We start from the raw sequence: 16,560 nt of genomic DNA on the forward strand, positions 1-16,560 counted from the left end.
GTAGGGAGTTGGAAAAAAAAAACAAAAAAAAAAAAACACAGAGAGATGAGAGTCTTACATTATTTATACGTGCTAATGGTGGTTGGCCGTGTGTGTGAATCAGCAACAGAACAATCTGCTAAAATAGACACACAGCTGTAATCAAGGCCATACATTTCCTCTCCCTCTTCTGTTCTCAGCTAACTGCAGGGTCAATTGGAGTCAGTTTAGTAGCATTCGAAACTCTTGCAGTAGATTATCTCCTTTTAATGGAGACAAAAGACAATGCAGGAGTAGATTGCCACTGCCAAAGGAAAAGATTACCTTTGTGAAGCCTGGCTAAATATGTGTACAAAGGGAATACCTCACACCAGTCCTACTGTACATAAGATATCATTGTACATCTACCACAGATAAGAACAATAGCTCATATGCTTAACCTAGTTTTGTCCACAAAAGGAATCCATTAGTCTCTTTGTGTAGCCCTAAAGCTCAGCATCACAGGGGGGGACCTGCTGCTACATCCACGCACATGTGCCTCTCATTTCCTATGGCAGTCCAGGAGTATCCTTCAACATCCTATTGTAAAGTTTACCAGGGGAGAGGTTCGGTGTATTAAAATGCCCAGAGAGAAACGCTAAACGATGTAAATGCAGGCAGCTGCTTGCTGCTAATGCCGTACAGTAGACGAAGAGGCCCAGGCGAGGCTGGATGTGTACAGTATCTATATAACATTATAGGCTCTCTTTCATGTCCTCGTGCTCTCTAATGGGAACAATATGAAGACTAATGGTATAGTAAAATTGTAGGGAACTGTGCTTCTGGAGTTGTGTTTCTACTGTTGTTTCAAACACAACAACACATCTGGGTGGCAAAAAGTGCTTGACGTTACAGTGTAAATGTGTGTGCCAGATTAGGTCACGTGAAGATGTTACTGTGGCTTAAACCATTATTGATATTCAGTGGTGTTGTGGTAACAGATTACCTTTGGCAGCATTGTAATCTGTAGTGTGGTGCTTCCCTACCTCTATGGTCTAACAAATGACCTCAGGTATCCCTCTACTGACACCACCAACCACGTTGCAAATATATATTTTTTTAAATTGGATACCATTTAACACTTTTACTTATCTAAAAGTATATTGTTACAAAGCATTTTTTCGTGCTATTTTCTCTGACAGTGTCTAGGTTTGTTTGATCAAGTTTGCGCCACTCGGAGTTGCAGAAGCTGAACATTTCAACCATTGATGCTTAATTACTTTGAGCTAAATGTTTCAATCATTTATTCATTAGCTAACTATTTCAACCACGTATTGATTAGGTAACTATTTCAACCATCCATCCAATATTTTAGTATTGGAAAAAGGGTGTACATACTTACATATACTACCACATACTACTTGCAGTAATCGGTTTCAACCATTTATCCATTCATATAGCCATTTAGTCTTGTGTCTCTCTCTCCCTCTCTCTTTCTCTACCACAACATGTAGTCATCACATACCTCCTGGCAACTGCAGAAATACCCCTGGGGTACGAATTGGCAATCATAGCTGAAGGCTGTTTACTGCTGCACCATATTCCTTTTTTTCACATTCAGAAGGGTCATTTGTCCCAAAATTGTTTCGACATTCATAATAGCATGAAACATAAATGAACATATAAGAAACAAACTCTTGAGAAACACTTTTAATCATGATAAAGATAAATAGTCCAGCAGAACACAATTTAGAAAAACAAATACAGCAACACTGTCTCTGATCATCATTTGATACTGTGCTGACATGCAAACTCTATTAAGCTGTCTTCAAATATGCAAAAATGATATGATTTTACAATGATTACATATTCACTTCCCCAGCTGGCTGGCTCCAAGCGTCTCCATTTGTCATCGACTATTGTGTCCAATTATATGATTAGCTTTGAACACTCCAGCACTTCGAGAGCTCTCGTGTGTTCTGCCGCGCAGAGTGATTCACAAACAAAGTCATTACAACATGTATTCACACATATCAAATAACAAAACAGATGGCCACTGCGCTCGTCGCCTGATTTGTTTTCCACACGAGTGGTAGGAAAAAAAAAAAAAAGTATTTTGTCTGAGCTGTGTTTAATGCTGACTGTTTTTATTCCCAAAGAAGAGCAGCTGGCTGTCGCGCTGTTAGATCAGCTCCTATGAAAGACAATCTTGTTTTCATTAATTTCTCTACAACAAAGGCACTTGTTGGGAAGATTTAGAATTACAGCCGGTAAAGCTTCCGGATAATTCATCACAGGGACTTGACAGGAAACTTAATTGTTTTAAATGCCAGTTGCTGTGAGCAGCGTGGCTGGTTTTTCTTTGATGTCTAACAGGTGGGACAGATAGATGACCCTCTGATGTTTCATTTGACCTTTGACCTCTTGGTTATAAATCCACTTGTAGTCCACCAACCAATAAAGCTATCATCATGTGATGAACTGCAGTTCCCAGAATTCCACCTGAGATGGAAATCTTGAAGTCTGCTTTCTCTTGTGAAACACAGTGTAAATCTACCTCTTCTATATGTCAGTGTGGCCATTTCTTGAGCGTGAGCACCACACGAATCAACCAAGAGCCATATGGACTCTCACCTCATCCGTTTACCACTGTGATGCAATAACTCATCACAGTAGGAATTTAACTGGGCGTGTTTCAGAAAATGTGAGAAAACATGAATCCCTTTAAGGAATAGCACAGTATGATGCAGTTTATTTAGCTGCATTTGTAATTGATCTGCTGTACAATAACCGTTTCAAGAACTGCTATGGTGGATGTGGTAACACCACAGGATGCATTGCCTGTCTACTTGTATGAGGCACTACATAGTTACTCAGCTACACTGACTCACTGTCTAATCCAGTTAAGACTGTGTTGGTGTGACAGACACTAACTTGATTATTTTAGCGATTGGCAACACCAAATCAGTTCTTGAATTTCGGGCGATGTTTGTGCAGGACACCTATCAAAACCATCACATTCAAACATGATTGTTTTTTTTCCCCCCTACATTTAAATTAAATAGTCCCCTCGCAGAGATAGAACTGTCACACATTCAGTACCTTCTAACTCATCCCTTTGGCTCACATTTCAGGAATAAATTGAGGATGAATCGCAGGATCTTGTAATGGGGAGCTTACACTCGCAGCAGACACCTGGCATTAAAGTATCCCTGAGCAGAAAAGGTTCTCTCTTTTAAAGTTAAGGTTGCTTTAAATCTAGTAAATAGCCTCCCTGACATCTCTTGAGGATGTTACTGTAAATGCACTTCAAGTGACTGAATCATTTAACATGTAATCAATAAGATTCGCACTGCACCATAAACACACTTCAGTCTGATTCCTGGTTGAGGAAGCTGTTACGACAGCAGTTAACAACTTCTCTGTGAGGAGACGGAATGCTTATTTCACAGTATCACAACTGAAATATTTGCTTTTTTAAGGTCAGTCTAAATGTAATCATATACACAAACAAAAGCAAAATATCTATGTATGTGTATATATGAGGAACTCTACAGGAGAGACACAAATGTCTGCTTGAAAAGTAAAGAAAGCTGTGTCGTGTCTTGCTCTGGCAGGTGGATGTGATCTAGCTGTGCCATGCTGCCATCACCTGGTCAATAAATTTTCAGCAACTTTCAAGACATTTGTGATGTGTGTGTGTGTTATAATTACATATTTTACATGTCATATTTACTTGGAGGTGCTACAGAGGCAAAGTTACAGACAAAACAAAAGCAGCAAACTTTAAGAACCTACTATCGTTTCCTGTAAGCGCCCCCCCACCCCCCTCCCACCCCACCCCCCTCTGTTTAGGCTGTCAAGCGTTTCATGGTTGTTGGGCGACATAGTGAGAGGGCTGAGAAGAGTTTCACTATTTATACACAATGGCAAAGCAAACACTGAGATACTGTGAGCTATGTTTTAAATGATTACCCGCTTTATTTTCGCCTGCGTGTATTACACCTGAGCCACAGACACCCGTGCTGTGTCTGCCAGAGCAAAGAAGCACAGAAAACATCTCAAGTCTCATGGGTGAGTCAATCAGCTCTGAACACAGATGTTTTTTGCCACAACAGCAGCACTCCCATACTGTGAGTGTAAATTACACCTCTGAAATTAATTGCAAGTTTTGATCCTTTTGATAATGAACCATGTACACAGTGATGCATCCAGTGTTACTTTGTGCACAGTACATATAGGCCGGCTGTTTGACATGAAAGTTTGCTGGCCGCTTCATATCATTGCACTGGTCAGGTTGCTCATTGATCGGATGCTGCCTGTGTGTGTGTGCCTGCTCTTCCGTCTTACACTTCGCAGATAGTTCCTGTACAGAATCACACTGATCACCCTGTCTTGGAACTGTTTGGAGACAATGTAGTACAGAATGATGTCCAACACTGTGCTCATGTTCATCAGGAATGTGGTGAAGACTGCCCATGTGCTAACCCCCCCGTCTTTGCCGTTCCCCAGCAAGCGGAGCACTAAGCACACGTGAAAAGGCACAAAGCACACCAACACTTGGATAATGAGTGTGATGATAATCCGGATAGATTTCTGTTTCACTTTTGGTTTGAGTTTAGAGGTGCGGCCATGGATCAGATTGTCTACTATGACGATATAGCAGCCAATCATTATGCATATGGGAACCAGGAAAAAGAAGATGAGTCGCACAAAGTTGACAGGGTTGTTTTGACGCAAGTGGATGATGTCTTGCATCTTGATGCAGGTGGTGAAGTTGGAGATGCGATCAGGGTCATTATCAGAAAAGAGCAGGGGCACAGTGCTGCCCAAAGTCATAAACCACACCCCACAACTCGCCACCACGGCCTTGGGGACATTTCTCAGCTCCTTGCCGTGCTTTGGCTGGACGATAGCCATGTAGCGGTCGGCACTGATCAGAGCAAACAGCCACAGAGCCATGCAGGGGTAGAAAATGGTGAGAGCAGCAGTGATCCGGCAGAATAGATCTCCAAAGGGCCAGTAGTCCTGGTGGTGGTAGACCATCCTGAAGGGAAGTAGCAGGATGAAGGTGAGATCTACCAGTGCCACGTTAATCATGTAGACAGTGACTGAGTTCCTCTTCTTGGTGGTGAGAGCAAACACCCACAGAGCGGTGATATTGACTATGACTCCTATGATGAATACGAAGCAGTAGAAGACCAGGCCTGACATGCGGTACTCCGCTGGTCCCTGCTCTGGCCTTTCACCAACAAACTCCACAGACATGTTGGAGATATTCAGATCCAGGTTCATACTGAAATTCAATGAATTCATCAGAAGTTTAGTAAATTATTACACAGCTATTTGTTTCCCTTATAACTATTTTTGTATTTTACAAATTTCAAAGTATCGACTATTTGTTTTCATGAAGTTGAAGTCTTGCTAATTCACTTATTTTGAAAGGTCATGTGCTTCTAGAAAGGGCTTAGTAAGGTAAAAAAAAAGTTATTTTGTCTCTTTGGAAGACAATTAATCAAACACGAGCAACTCAATAACTTACTGTCAAGTGTAAAAATAGTACAGAAAAATTAAAGATGTCATCTTTAATTAAACATTTGATTGAAATCTTTTGTAAGATTTCAAGTTTTGAATTACAAAAAATCTGAGAAGCAAGACAGGTAATGCAACTTACTTCTGAACATTATGTGGAGATAATCCTTCATTGGTCCATGTGAGTTTGAATCTTTGAAAAAACAAACAAACAAATAAAGTCCAAAAAACTGTGATGACTTTGAAAGAAAGAAATGTGTGAAACAATTTGGTTACACTGGGGTTGAAATAGCCAGAGGCTGCATCTAAATATGTCTGTGCTTTACAGTTTGCAGAACCTGCTGCTTGATCATTTAAATACTTATTTTTAAACGCTGCGCAGCTGCACAGTGAAATACACGGATAGAGCACATGTTTCTAGATGTTATTCCCCTTTTAAATATAACATAAATGTTACATAGTAAGGTCAATATTAAATATTACAATATAGAAAGAGTCTTGAAAGAACAGAGTAACAGCATCTGTAAGGGTAAAAAGGGTAAAAATGTGGAAGTGAGATTGTTATCCCCCAGAGACTGATGTCTTGATAAGAAATCATGTGACCTCAGTGTTTCACAGTTAAGATTTTTTTTTTTTTTTCCTGTGGTAATGTACTGTCTGTGTAGTCTGTTGTATATATTATGAAATGTGGGTGATCATTAAGAAAAAAAAGAAAGTTACTGTAAAGCTGAGGAATAAAACAATCAAGGTGATTTTGAATCTGTTGGTCCAAATACACAGCACCAATTCAAAAGTACAGCATGTAGCTATAAAACACGAAAGCCAATATTAATTTTTCCCTTCATCTTAAAGGTCAAAGTGATCAGGTAGCCTGGACAATAAAACAGTGCACTTACCACAGAAATCAAACAAACATCTTGTCAAGCTTGCACCAACAGGTTTATGAAGCGGCACAGCGATTTATCTGAGCACTTTGCGATAACAGCCAAAACAGGGAAGTGAATGCTTTCTGAAAGGGCAATGTGATGGAAATGGTGGCGAGACTCAGCACAGTGTAAAGCCCCCATCACTTCCTGTGTCGACCGTGGGCTGTAGTTTCTGTTCTTTAGATTCCTTTACAGTATCTACGTAGTTGGAACACAAAGGGCTACAGCTTTCCACTGTCTGCAATTACACCCCCTTAAAGAAAATGATGTGCCATTAGAAGTGGGAGTGTGTTTGGCAGGCAGAGAGATGGCAGATTTAGGGCGAGTTATTGATTGGAAAAGTGGGGTCTGTCACAGCACATTAGTTCTCAGGGGAGTAATCCACAGCAGGTTGCTGTGAGAAGCATCTGCTGCTGGAGAGAAGTAATTAAAAACAGGATGTTGAGGCAGTTGCCATATAAACAGGAAATAAGATGGTGGTAATAGACACTTCACGCTGATGCTGTGAGATGGTTTTACACCACGTCGACTTAATGGATGCAAAGCGCATACCTCAGGTGAAACGCTCAAGGTCAGTCTGGACCTGGATTGAATACAGATGAATCTGTGTGATTAATGCGTGTGAGCTGGTAACAACTATGAATTAGAACATTTTGCTCAAAGAACATTGTGCAATCAAAACTTCTTCCCCCTGATCTTCTAACTCGTAGTTTCATTCCTTTTACGGATCTTGTGAAACAGGAATAATATCATACTTTCCCACGACTTATAGATTGTCTTATTTTTGCTTTCTGATTTATGTATGTTCAACCTCCACAAAAGGTTACATCTATTTGTCACATGTTTTGGTTTGATGATGCGGATTTGCCATTTGGTCAGCTCTGATGTCAAACCCTTTTACCATGGTGGCTTTGTTATTTTTACCCCTGTATTTTCAGCTGCTCATTCAGTCGAATTCTTATTCCTGGGAAATAATTATCTATCGGCTTGTCCTCTCGATGTGTCTTAAAAATCTCATACCAGATGGTACTTTGTGTTCATTGCAATATGTTGTTATGACAACAGTCTGTGTGATGTTTTCCTCTCCTTGATACTTGTCATGTGGTTGTCTCAGTAAGTTCCCCACTCCACATTAAATCCTTTTTAGACAATATCCTATAAACAGCACAAGTGCAGTTTTACTTACAGATATCTAGACAACAGCATTCTGTCTTCTGTTGGCCCTTAAATCATTTTTAAACTCTTTTATAGCCATTCTTGGGTATAAAACTAACAGTCAAAAGAACAATTTCAATAAAAGGATTAATTGACCCTCTTTTGTCATACCTGTCAATATTGAGATTATGTGTATGATGCCCAATAGTGTGAATGTCCCATTTTACTTCCTTTACCATCACCTCTTTACCCAGTTTAACACTGTCCTCTAGAGGCTAAACATAAATACTGCAAAACTGAGTCTCTGCCCAGTAACCATCTTTTCTTTTCAATAATTAATTTCTTGTTACTGTGTATAATACTAGGATATCAAAAACACAAATTTATTGGATAACATAGCTGCTGCAGAAAATAACTTAACATACTTCTGAGCCACAAAATACACGTCATTTAACATATTAGACTTTTCCAAACTCAGTTTACACATGCATAGAATAGAATAGCATAGGATTATAAAATTAAAGGTAATCTCCAAATGTGTTTTAAGGTATATAAAAAATAATGTGCTCTTAATAATACACTTTGTTTGATATGGTGTATTCTTGATGAGGTTCAATCATCTTTATAAATATTTAGAATTCTTAAAATGGCATCTATTCCTTCGCCCTCAATGAAAAATGCTGAATATATGAAAATGCAAATATTGTTCAGTTCCAATTCTTCACGAGTTCAGAACTGGACACAAGATCTCCTACCTCACTGGAAGGTCTAATGTCAGTGTACATGCACTGGATGCTTCAAGGTTTCACATTTGCATAAGTTGCATATTGGATGGCGGTTGACCTCCAAACAAGTTATGTTGTCACAAAATCCGACTCACACATACATGTTAAAGTCAGATTTGGAGGTGAGCACAGAGAAACTTTGTTCATCAGATGAATGAAAACAGCCTTGATGTCAAACTCACATTACTATCGTGTGCATCATTCTGCACAGTGTACGTCCAGGTGAAGTAACAATATGTGCTTAGAGGAGGGGGACTTTAAGTCACCGGAAATGCAGAGAAGAAGAAATGTGGAGGCGCTGAACTAATTTTCTGGACAACACATTCAGATTATTGACACAATCAGACTACTGAAATAATATGAATGTATCTATGCCTTATCTTTATATCTTATATATATATATATATATATATATATATATATATATATATATATATATTGTTCTTATATTTCCACAAATGTCACATTAACAGAGTTCCTGGAACAGATTTTGGTTAATAACCCTCTATACAATAAACAATAAACATTAGGAGAAATAACTTTTGTTGTGATGTTCAAACTCTTACCACCATGAATATAACAGAGTCTACAATACACTGCCTTTTGTTCACAGTAAGCACATGTTTGTTCTGTGGCTTTGCTCAAGCTTTGGAAACAGCAAAGCTGTTGCATTATGCTGCAGCATGAAATGAATGATGTTGAACCTTTCTTCAGTTCTTTGTGTGTGTACCTTCAGTTGTGTCACCTGTTGTCGAGGCCTGCCGGATGTATGAATGAGATGGTGCACAACAAATGGTTGAGATGAACGTTGTTTCTATTTTTGCTTGCTAGTCACTTGCTAGTAAAGTTTGGTGAGTAATTTTCTGACAAGGGCCCTGCAAGTAAATAATTAAATGACTGAGTCAAACAAATCAACTGTAACATAATGAATGCAGTGTTGATTATTGCATCTATCATCTGTAATGACCCTGATAGCATAATCAGTCAAATCCAGGGGCCTAAGAGAAGAGGCAATGCCATGTCTATAAATGACCTCCTCAAACTCCAAATCTGAGGTCAAACTAAGATCACATTCTCTTCCTACAGCTCACAAAGACCAAGCTTTTGTCAGTTTGCTGACACTGTGGTCCAAAAATGAATTTCCTCTCAAGCCAAATATATTCTGTAACTCGTTAAATAAAAGCCAGTCAATATATTTATCTGACAGTATATTAGTGTGACTGGATATTAAGTACAAAAAATTGTATTTTATTTTCATTAAGTGCTGATTTAAACAGAATTTAAACTGTATCATCTGCATAAAGACGTATTTGACATTCAGATAGGAAAGAAACAAATATTCGGTATGTAGTGTTAAGTCTGACAGTAAAATAAAATGTAAAGATTATTTCTACAGGCAGTAAGACTTTAAAGGCAAATCATTTCATATTGGATGATTCTGCAATGCCCAATATACATGTGGTGCCAATGTTCAGTGGTGCTAAAGCCCAGCCAGAGTGCATTAAGTGATGTGGCCTTTATTAGGAAAGCAAAATTGTAGAGTTATGGGTGGGGAAAGTACTGTAACACCTCTGCCTGTCATGTCAGAGATCAAATGTGCATTCTGCCACAGACCAACAAACAGCCTGCTGAAAACCATAACCACATACTTCTGCTAAACCCAAAACAAGTGTTCTGGTTCTGGTTAGTGATCTTAACCATGTTTAAACCATATTCTGTAATATATATAACCATATAATCATGAGCTTGTCCTCCACCTTAACTATGTCTACAGTTGTTTTTTAGAAACAAATAATTAACTTTCAAAAATGTTAGACTTATCCAATATCCTGTCTGCCAGTAGTTTTATCTGTACTGCAATGTTGTGTTATTCTTGTATATTATATATTTAATTTGTGCCAGTAGTGTTTTTTGATTTAAGTTAGAAAAATCTATTTGTACAAAATTCCTGCATTACCTACATTGATCACATCAGAATTGACTTCACTTGAAGGGTAACCAGGGTAACAATAACCAGGCCTCATAATGTGGCTTTCAAGGTGAATTCTGGGAATTTTATAAATAGTTAAGAGGATAAATCAGACACTGCAAGCAGACCAATGAGGAAGATGAAGGTTTCTGAAAAACTGTCTATTTGAAAAATGCTTTTCCCTGTCCTCTTAACATTCTACAACACAAGATCCAACAATAATGATGTTAAATTAGCCTTCACTTTTGCACACATTAGGCCTCAAGGTGCACTGTAAAATAATAAAATAAAAAAAACATTACATTCTTTGGCTCGATTAACAATTACAGGTTGTTATGCCTAATAATAACATACAATAATAATATAATAATAACATTTAAATTAAAAAATAAAAAGTTTTTTTTTGTTTTGTTTTGTGTTTTTGTTTTTTTTAGAACTATAGTTAGTTTATTTGCATGTACCAAATTTCCCCAGATATCCTTTTTTTTCATGAAAAAATGAAAAGATGAAGGAGACCGTTGCATATTTTTTTTTTACACATTTGTCTCTGAGGTGTCAGATGGTTTTCCCTCTGATCAAAATTAAAACTGAGCAAACCACAATCCTGGCAGAGCTGCAAAAACTATCGCCGGGGATTAAGTTTGGCACAATAAATTAGAAAAGTTAAAGAGTGTTATTAAATAAATGGACTCCAAATCAAGAATTTCAAGTGGATGCAACATACACAACATTTTCTTTAAGCAGATTAACAGAAGCAAAAAAGTGATGATGTAAAATAATGTTAGGCTAACCTGGAATAAATTAACAGAAGTAAACATTTTAAATTGGACTAAGACTTCTTTTCTTTTCTTTTCTTTTCTTTTCTTTTCTTTTCTTTTCTTTTCTTTTCTTTTCTTTTCTTTTCTTTTGCTACAGTGTATAGTACACGTGTTTTGAAGTAAAGTAAGAACACTGTTAAATCTGAAGATAGAAACAAAAAATTATATAGTGCAGTAAATCTGCTCTAACAAGAAGCTGACATATTCACTCTAGCACATTTAGAATTTTTCTTTAATCAAATATCTTCAAACTTTAGAACAAATACTAAAAAATTCCCTCTTTTTCAATTAGCATCACATTCAGATGCAGACAAAGCAAGTCAACTTACAGTGTCTACCAGTTTTGAAACACTCTCAATTTCTCAACATCTCTCAGAGCTGAACAACAATAGCTAGATGGTTGTGACGGGAGTTGAGCTGATAAGGGAAGAACAGAGTGTCTGTCAATCGCACAGAAAACAACACTGTTAAAAGATCACACACTGGAAACACTGGATGGTTTTTGATGTAATACTGTATATGACCCCCACATGTTGCTACAGATAACTGATCTAAAAATTAAAACTGACAATTTATAGCTGGGTTTCATAGCATTACTATTTCAACAAAACTAAAAAAAAAAGCTCAATCCGAAAGCTATTAAATAAAATTACACCGTCATTCATGTCCGGTTAGTGAACGCTTAAGTGGCTGACATAATGAATGCACAGTTTATCAGTTTTACAATTGCGTGCAGAACTGAAACTTGTGATTGTAAGTCTGATTGTGAGTCTCTACTTCCACTTTAACATCTCACTTCCTTAAAGCCAAACTGTGTGGATGGAATCAGTTGCGAGACCATTGTCTGACTGCAAATATTAAATTGTTGCTTTCAAGACGTTTTTTTTTTTCTTCTTTTTTTCAGCTGAGCAGTATAACTCTTCATGTAGATGTTCATAAGTGTCTCTTTCAGCTCTTTATCAGTTGCCTGTCCACTTTGCGCTCTGCCTCATCAGTTTATTGGCAGGACACCAACATGCTTTATTTAAAAAAAAGCATCCTCCTTTCTTTCCTTAGCTGCAAAAATTTCTGCGTCCAAGAATGATTCAATAATATTGCTAAGAAAATCTGTAAACAGAGGAGGTGCTGTATTTTCCTTATTAAAATTTTGTTGATGTTCTTCCTTTATGTAAACTAATTGGGGCTAATGCAACTGAATTCCCACAGATCCAGATGCTGAGTAGCTGCTTGGAGTCCATGGTGACATGACTGAGTCCGTTTCAATGTTCAGATCAGATTGTCTGAGACGCTGTCCTGACTGAGTTAGGCCCACTGAGACATGACAGTTTCTCATGTCTAAAGTGGCCCCTCAGTTTGCTCATACTTGTGTGACCTCCTTTCTGTGAGTCTCTCATTGGTTGTACCTATAGTAGTACTGTTGAGTTGGATCTTGTTACCATCAATTATATCCTTGGAGGAGCCTTCAGGTGACGTCCTCACTGCGCTGGAGAAGGATATGCTGACCTGCAGCTTCAGCAGCCTCCTAAGTTTCCTCTTGTAGCCCTTACAGGCAAAGAAGTAGATAAATGGATCCAGGCAGGAGTTGAGGTTCATCAGACACACTGTGATGTGCAGCGACACCTGAAAGGCTGTGAGCTCCGTGCAGCCAGGGCTCGACACCAGCTTGCGGATCATGTACTGCAGGAGGTCGATGTGATAGGGGCTGTAACAGATGACAAACACCAGGGACACACAGCAGATCACTCCAATAGCCTTGCGGCTTCGACCACTCTTTTCCATCAAATGATTGGTCTTGGCTGTTAAATGGAGTTTGGAGCATAACACAGAGTAACACACCAAGATGGTGATCACAGGGATGGCATAACCCACGATGACTGCGACAATCAGTGTGGTGGCAATATAGTCGATTTGATCAAAGATGGGGTATTCCATACAGGTGATGGAGCCATTTTTTTCCTCGTTGGTCATAGGCATGGCGAGGAGGGGGAGGGTCTGTGCCAGAACCAGCAGCCAAACACCAACACAAATGTACCGCACGTTACTGACCTTCCTGAAACGGGAAAACCGCAGTGGCAAGACCACAGCGATGAACCGATCTACGCTGAGGCAGGTCATGAAATTGACCCCCGCATAGGTGTTGATATAGAAGATGAGGCCTGAGATCTTACACAGCGGCTCGCCCAGAGGCCAGTGGAAGCCCAGAGCATAGTAGACAATCCTCAAAGGCAGGGACAGTGTGAAAAGGATATCAGAAATGACCAGGTTGAGAGAGTACAAGGTGGTGGAGTTGATCTTCTTCAGATTGGGACGGATGACGTGGAGAGCGAGGCAGTTACCGAACAGCCCAATGAAAAACACCACAAAGTAGAAAATAGGCATGAGGACCCTGGCGTAGTCCCGGTGGGCGTACAGCGTGTCACAGGTAGAGCTATTGTTGTTGGTAGAATCCATCTTGATAATTTAGGAACCAGTAGCTGCAAAAAGGAAAGTAAAATGTGCTTTGGTTAAACCCAGGGATTTACAACTCTTTTTTTTAAAATTTTGTGCTCTGTGGGCATCATTTTTAAGGAAGCAAAATCAGACATGTGAATTCAAAAAAAATTAAATGAAACACTGATACTTTGTCTATGTTGAAATGAAACTTGTCTTAGTACAACTCTGGCACAATAGCATATGTAGGTTCAAGACCTTGCTTTCAAAAAGGAAGTAGAAGAAGTTACAGTATTTCTCATTACTCATTTCCAAACAACTTATAATGTTAGACAGTTGTTCCCTTAAAAGTCTTTTACTGTGTTTTTATGTGCACACATTTTTGTAGAAAGGCTTGACAGTCACGACAACATTAACATGACCTGTAATCATATAAATGGTTCCTTTGAATTGTAGCAAATTATGACATTATTAAAACAGACAAACAAGTGAAAAAACATGTCTCACAAAAGATCAAGGATGCAGTTGCTGTTATTTGTTTAACCAAGATGAACTAGTGTTTCATGCAGGTGCCCTGAGCTCACTCATGTTAACATACTCAGTCAGGTAATGCGACATGACCTGTCCTGTTGAGGAGATGTTTTTGTGGAGTGTGGTGCCACCTAGTGGTTGTTATTAAGCATAGCCCAGCAGAGACCAAACTCCACCTCCACTTTTGCCTTAGTTTCACTAACCAGGGTTTGTTGAGTCAAGCAAAACAAGTAAAACAAAAGGTGAAAGTAGAAAAAAAAAAGAGATCTGATATGCACTGGTGTCTGACTGAAGCTGTAAAGTACCTAAACTTTTTTTTCACTAATCATTTGGCAATGTGCACTTAGCTCTTTTTTTATTCTGTGGTTTGACATATGAAGACACAGAGCATTAAAAAATTAAAATCATAATTTTGATCATTGAGAGTTAATTTCCAACTTGACTAAGATGACAGTAAAGAAAGACCTGATGTGTTAGAAGAAATAGACCGATGATCATTCTCCAAATTTACAGAGTATTTGCACCTTCAACCACTGTTTCATTGTTGACTCACAGGACATAGATGTATTTTTTTTAAATGACATTTGTACCTAAAGGTGATATAAAGGAAGTCTGCGAACAATACCTGTTTGACTGTGATTTTGAATGCAGCTGCAACAATCTCACACTTATGCTGCAAAACAACGTGGTGTTGAGAGATGGCCTTGTAATGAGGAAGTCTGCTTCCCCAGGGTGCTCTGCCTTAGAGTAGTTGGCAGTTGGACACTCATATTGTTTGAGCTGAGATTATAACCCACTGCTGCTGTGGCCATCTCCTTGTGCAGCGGAGAAATACATTTCCTGGCCCACTGGCACAAGCGAAGGGGTATTAGGGTCAAATATGCAACAACACTATTTTTCTAATGCCCTTCTTATCAATCAAAAACATATTTTTCCAATGACGCAAACAGTTATTAAAGTGGTTTGCTTTAAACAGTGGGTGTCACAACTGTAATTGCCTTCACTCTGGTATTAATATGTATTTTTAGCACTGAATTCCCCTCATAACACGCCAACGTTATTTCATAAGTCAGTTTTCATTATTGCTTAACTACAGTAAAGGCATGATGATGATGTGCCATTCAAACATGCCATGCTGTAGTTTAGATACAGTTTTAGTTTGTCACTCTGGAATACAACACATTTTTCACAACATAAATCCATTACAAGCTAAAGTGCAAAGCTGAACTGTTCTGTCCTTGTTACAAGTCAAAGAACACGCAAACACACACACACACACACACACACACACACACATAAATATTATCCAAATACTTGAAGTGCTTACCCCACAGATGGAAAATCTTTCCTCAGATTTACTGAAGCCACATTGACCCAGAAGACATCAAACTTCTTGTGCAAAGTTGATCTCAATGAGGAGCTGTCCTGACAGCTCTACAACTACAGTGCACCACACTGACTGAGAGCAGCATGACATACAGAAATCAAGATCCGTATCTGCTGCCAGTAACCATAGTGACAAAATATCCTGTTGTAGCTCTCCTTCTCTCTCTCTCTCTCTCTCTCTCTCTTGCTGCCTGTGCATGTGTGTGTCTCTCAACCTCTCTCACTTTTGCGTTTTCAACTTTTTCAAACGCTCTATCTCTCCACACACACTTTTGAAACACCTACTGATTGCACCCAGAAAAAAAAAAAGACGTCATGTGACGCCATACTGATGTTTGTGATGTATGTAATATTTCATTTGGCCTTTGTGAATGATAAATCTGTGGGTGGGGGTGGGGGGTGATGGTTGAGCCATCTGTGACATATTTCAGGAAAAGAAAATCTAGATTTGATACAGTATGCTGTGCCATGTGTGTACTCTTGGGAGGATGTGGCTTCAGGTGACACCTAGTTTGTTGTGTTCTTATAAAGAGACCAGTTTTACTAATGCTGCAGTTGCTCTTATTTGTGCAATAATAGCATCACAAAAGTCTCTCAGATGGTAGAGAGTTAAAATTTCTTCTTTTTTTTCAGTCTCAGAAATGTCCCTTTAGAAGCAGACAAATAATGAGGAACTCCCCCTTTGCTCCACAAGCACCTTTGTTTTGCTGTGTGGAGCCCTGAATGACTTTCACAACATGAGACGCACAGTTATGACTAACTGGGCTCCAAACAAAGATTTCTTTTGAGATCATTTGCTTTGAACTACTGAGTGTCATGTGTGATGAACCAGTAGTGATTATAAGTACCTATAAGATTTCTCTGCCTCAAGTCAACCGTTACTTTCTGTGGTGAGGGTCTAAGAGTCAAAAGTCCTCTGTAAGCAAATATAGACTATGGTTTATGGTGTAACAGTAGTAGCACGGTAGAAAAGTAGACATATGCTCTGGAGTGCAAGATCAGAGACAAGTGTAAATGTAATATGTGGTCAAGCCTTCATATTTCGTAGGGGGGGGGGGAGAAAACCAAAA

At 38.8% G+C, this 16,560-nt stretch overlaps 2 protein-coding genes across 5 annotated transcripts; both read right to left on the reverse strand.

The window, feature by feature from the left end:
* Positions 1-1,655: 1,655 nt before the first annotated feature.
* Positions 1,656-7,425, reverse strand: gpr18 (G protein-coupled receptor 18). Its single transcript, XM_071479439.1, has 3 exons — positions 6,387-7,425; positions 5,633-5,683; positions 1,656-5,254 (listed from the first exon to the last, which is right to left on the reverse strand). Exon 3 carries the CDS (start codon positions 5,251-5,253, stop codon positions 4,234-4,236), a length of 1,020 nt encoding a protein of 339 aa, XP_071335540.1. The 5' UTR covers position 5,254; positions 5,633-5,683; positions 6,387-7,425; the 3' UTR covers positions 1,656-4,233.
* A 2,423-nt stretch (positions 7,426-9,848) lies between these two features.
* On the reverse strand, positions 9,849-15,622 carry gpr183a (G protein-coupled receptor 183a). 4 transcript variants are annotated; one of them, XR_011691165.1, is made up of 3 exons: positions 15,432-15,622; positions 11,239-13,617; positions 9,849-11,198 (listed from the first exon to the last, which is right to left on the reverse strand). XR_011691165.1 is itself a non-coding variant. In XM_071479424.1 (2 exons), the coding sequence occupies exon 2, from the start codon at positions 13,592-13,594 to the stop codon at positions 12,479-12,481; it is 1,116 nt and encodes a 371-aa protein (XP_071335525.1). In that variant the 5' UTR covers positions 13,595-13,617; positions 15,432-15,622; the 3' UTR covers positions 9,849-12,478. The 4 variants fall into 4 exon arrangements, 1 of the variants encoding a protein (XP_071335525.1); XR_011691164.1 differs by having other exon boundaries at positions 9,849-11,203; XR_011691166.1 differs by having other exon boundaries at positions 9,849-11,208.
* Between the last annotated feature and the right edge of the window lie 938 nt (positions 15,623-16,560).

The sequence above is a fragment of the Trachinotus anak genome, unplaced genomic scaffold, assembly GCF_046630095.1.
Source record: "Trachinotus anak isolate AG129_WGS33_773 ecotype Australia unplaced genomic scaffold, CSIRO_AGI_Tana_v1 ptg000001l, whole genome shotgun sequence".
Lineage (NCBI taxonomy): Eukaryota > Metazoa > Chordata > Actinopteri > Carangiformes > Carangidae > Trachinotus > Trachinotus anak.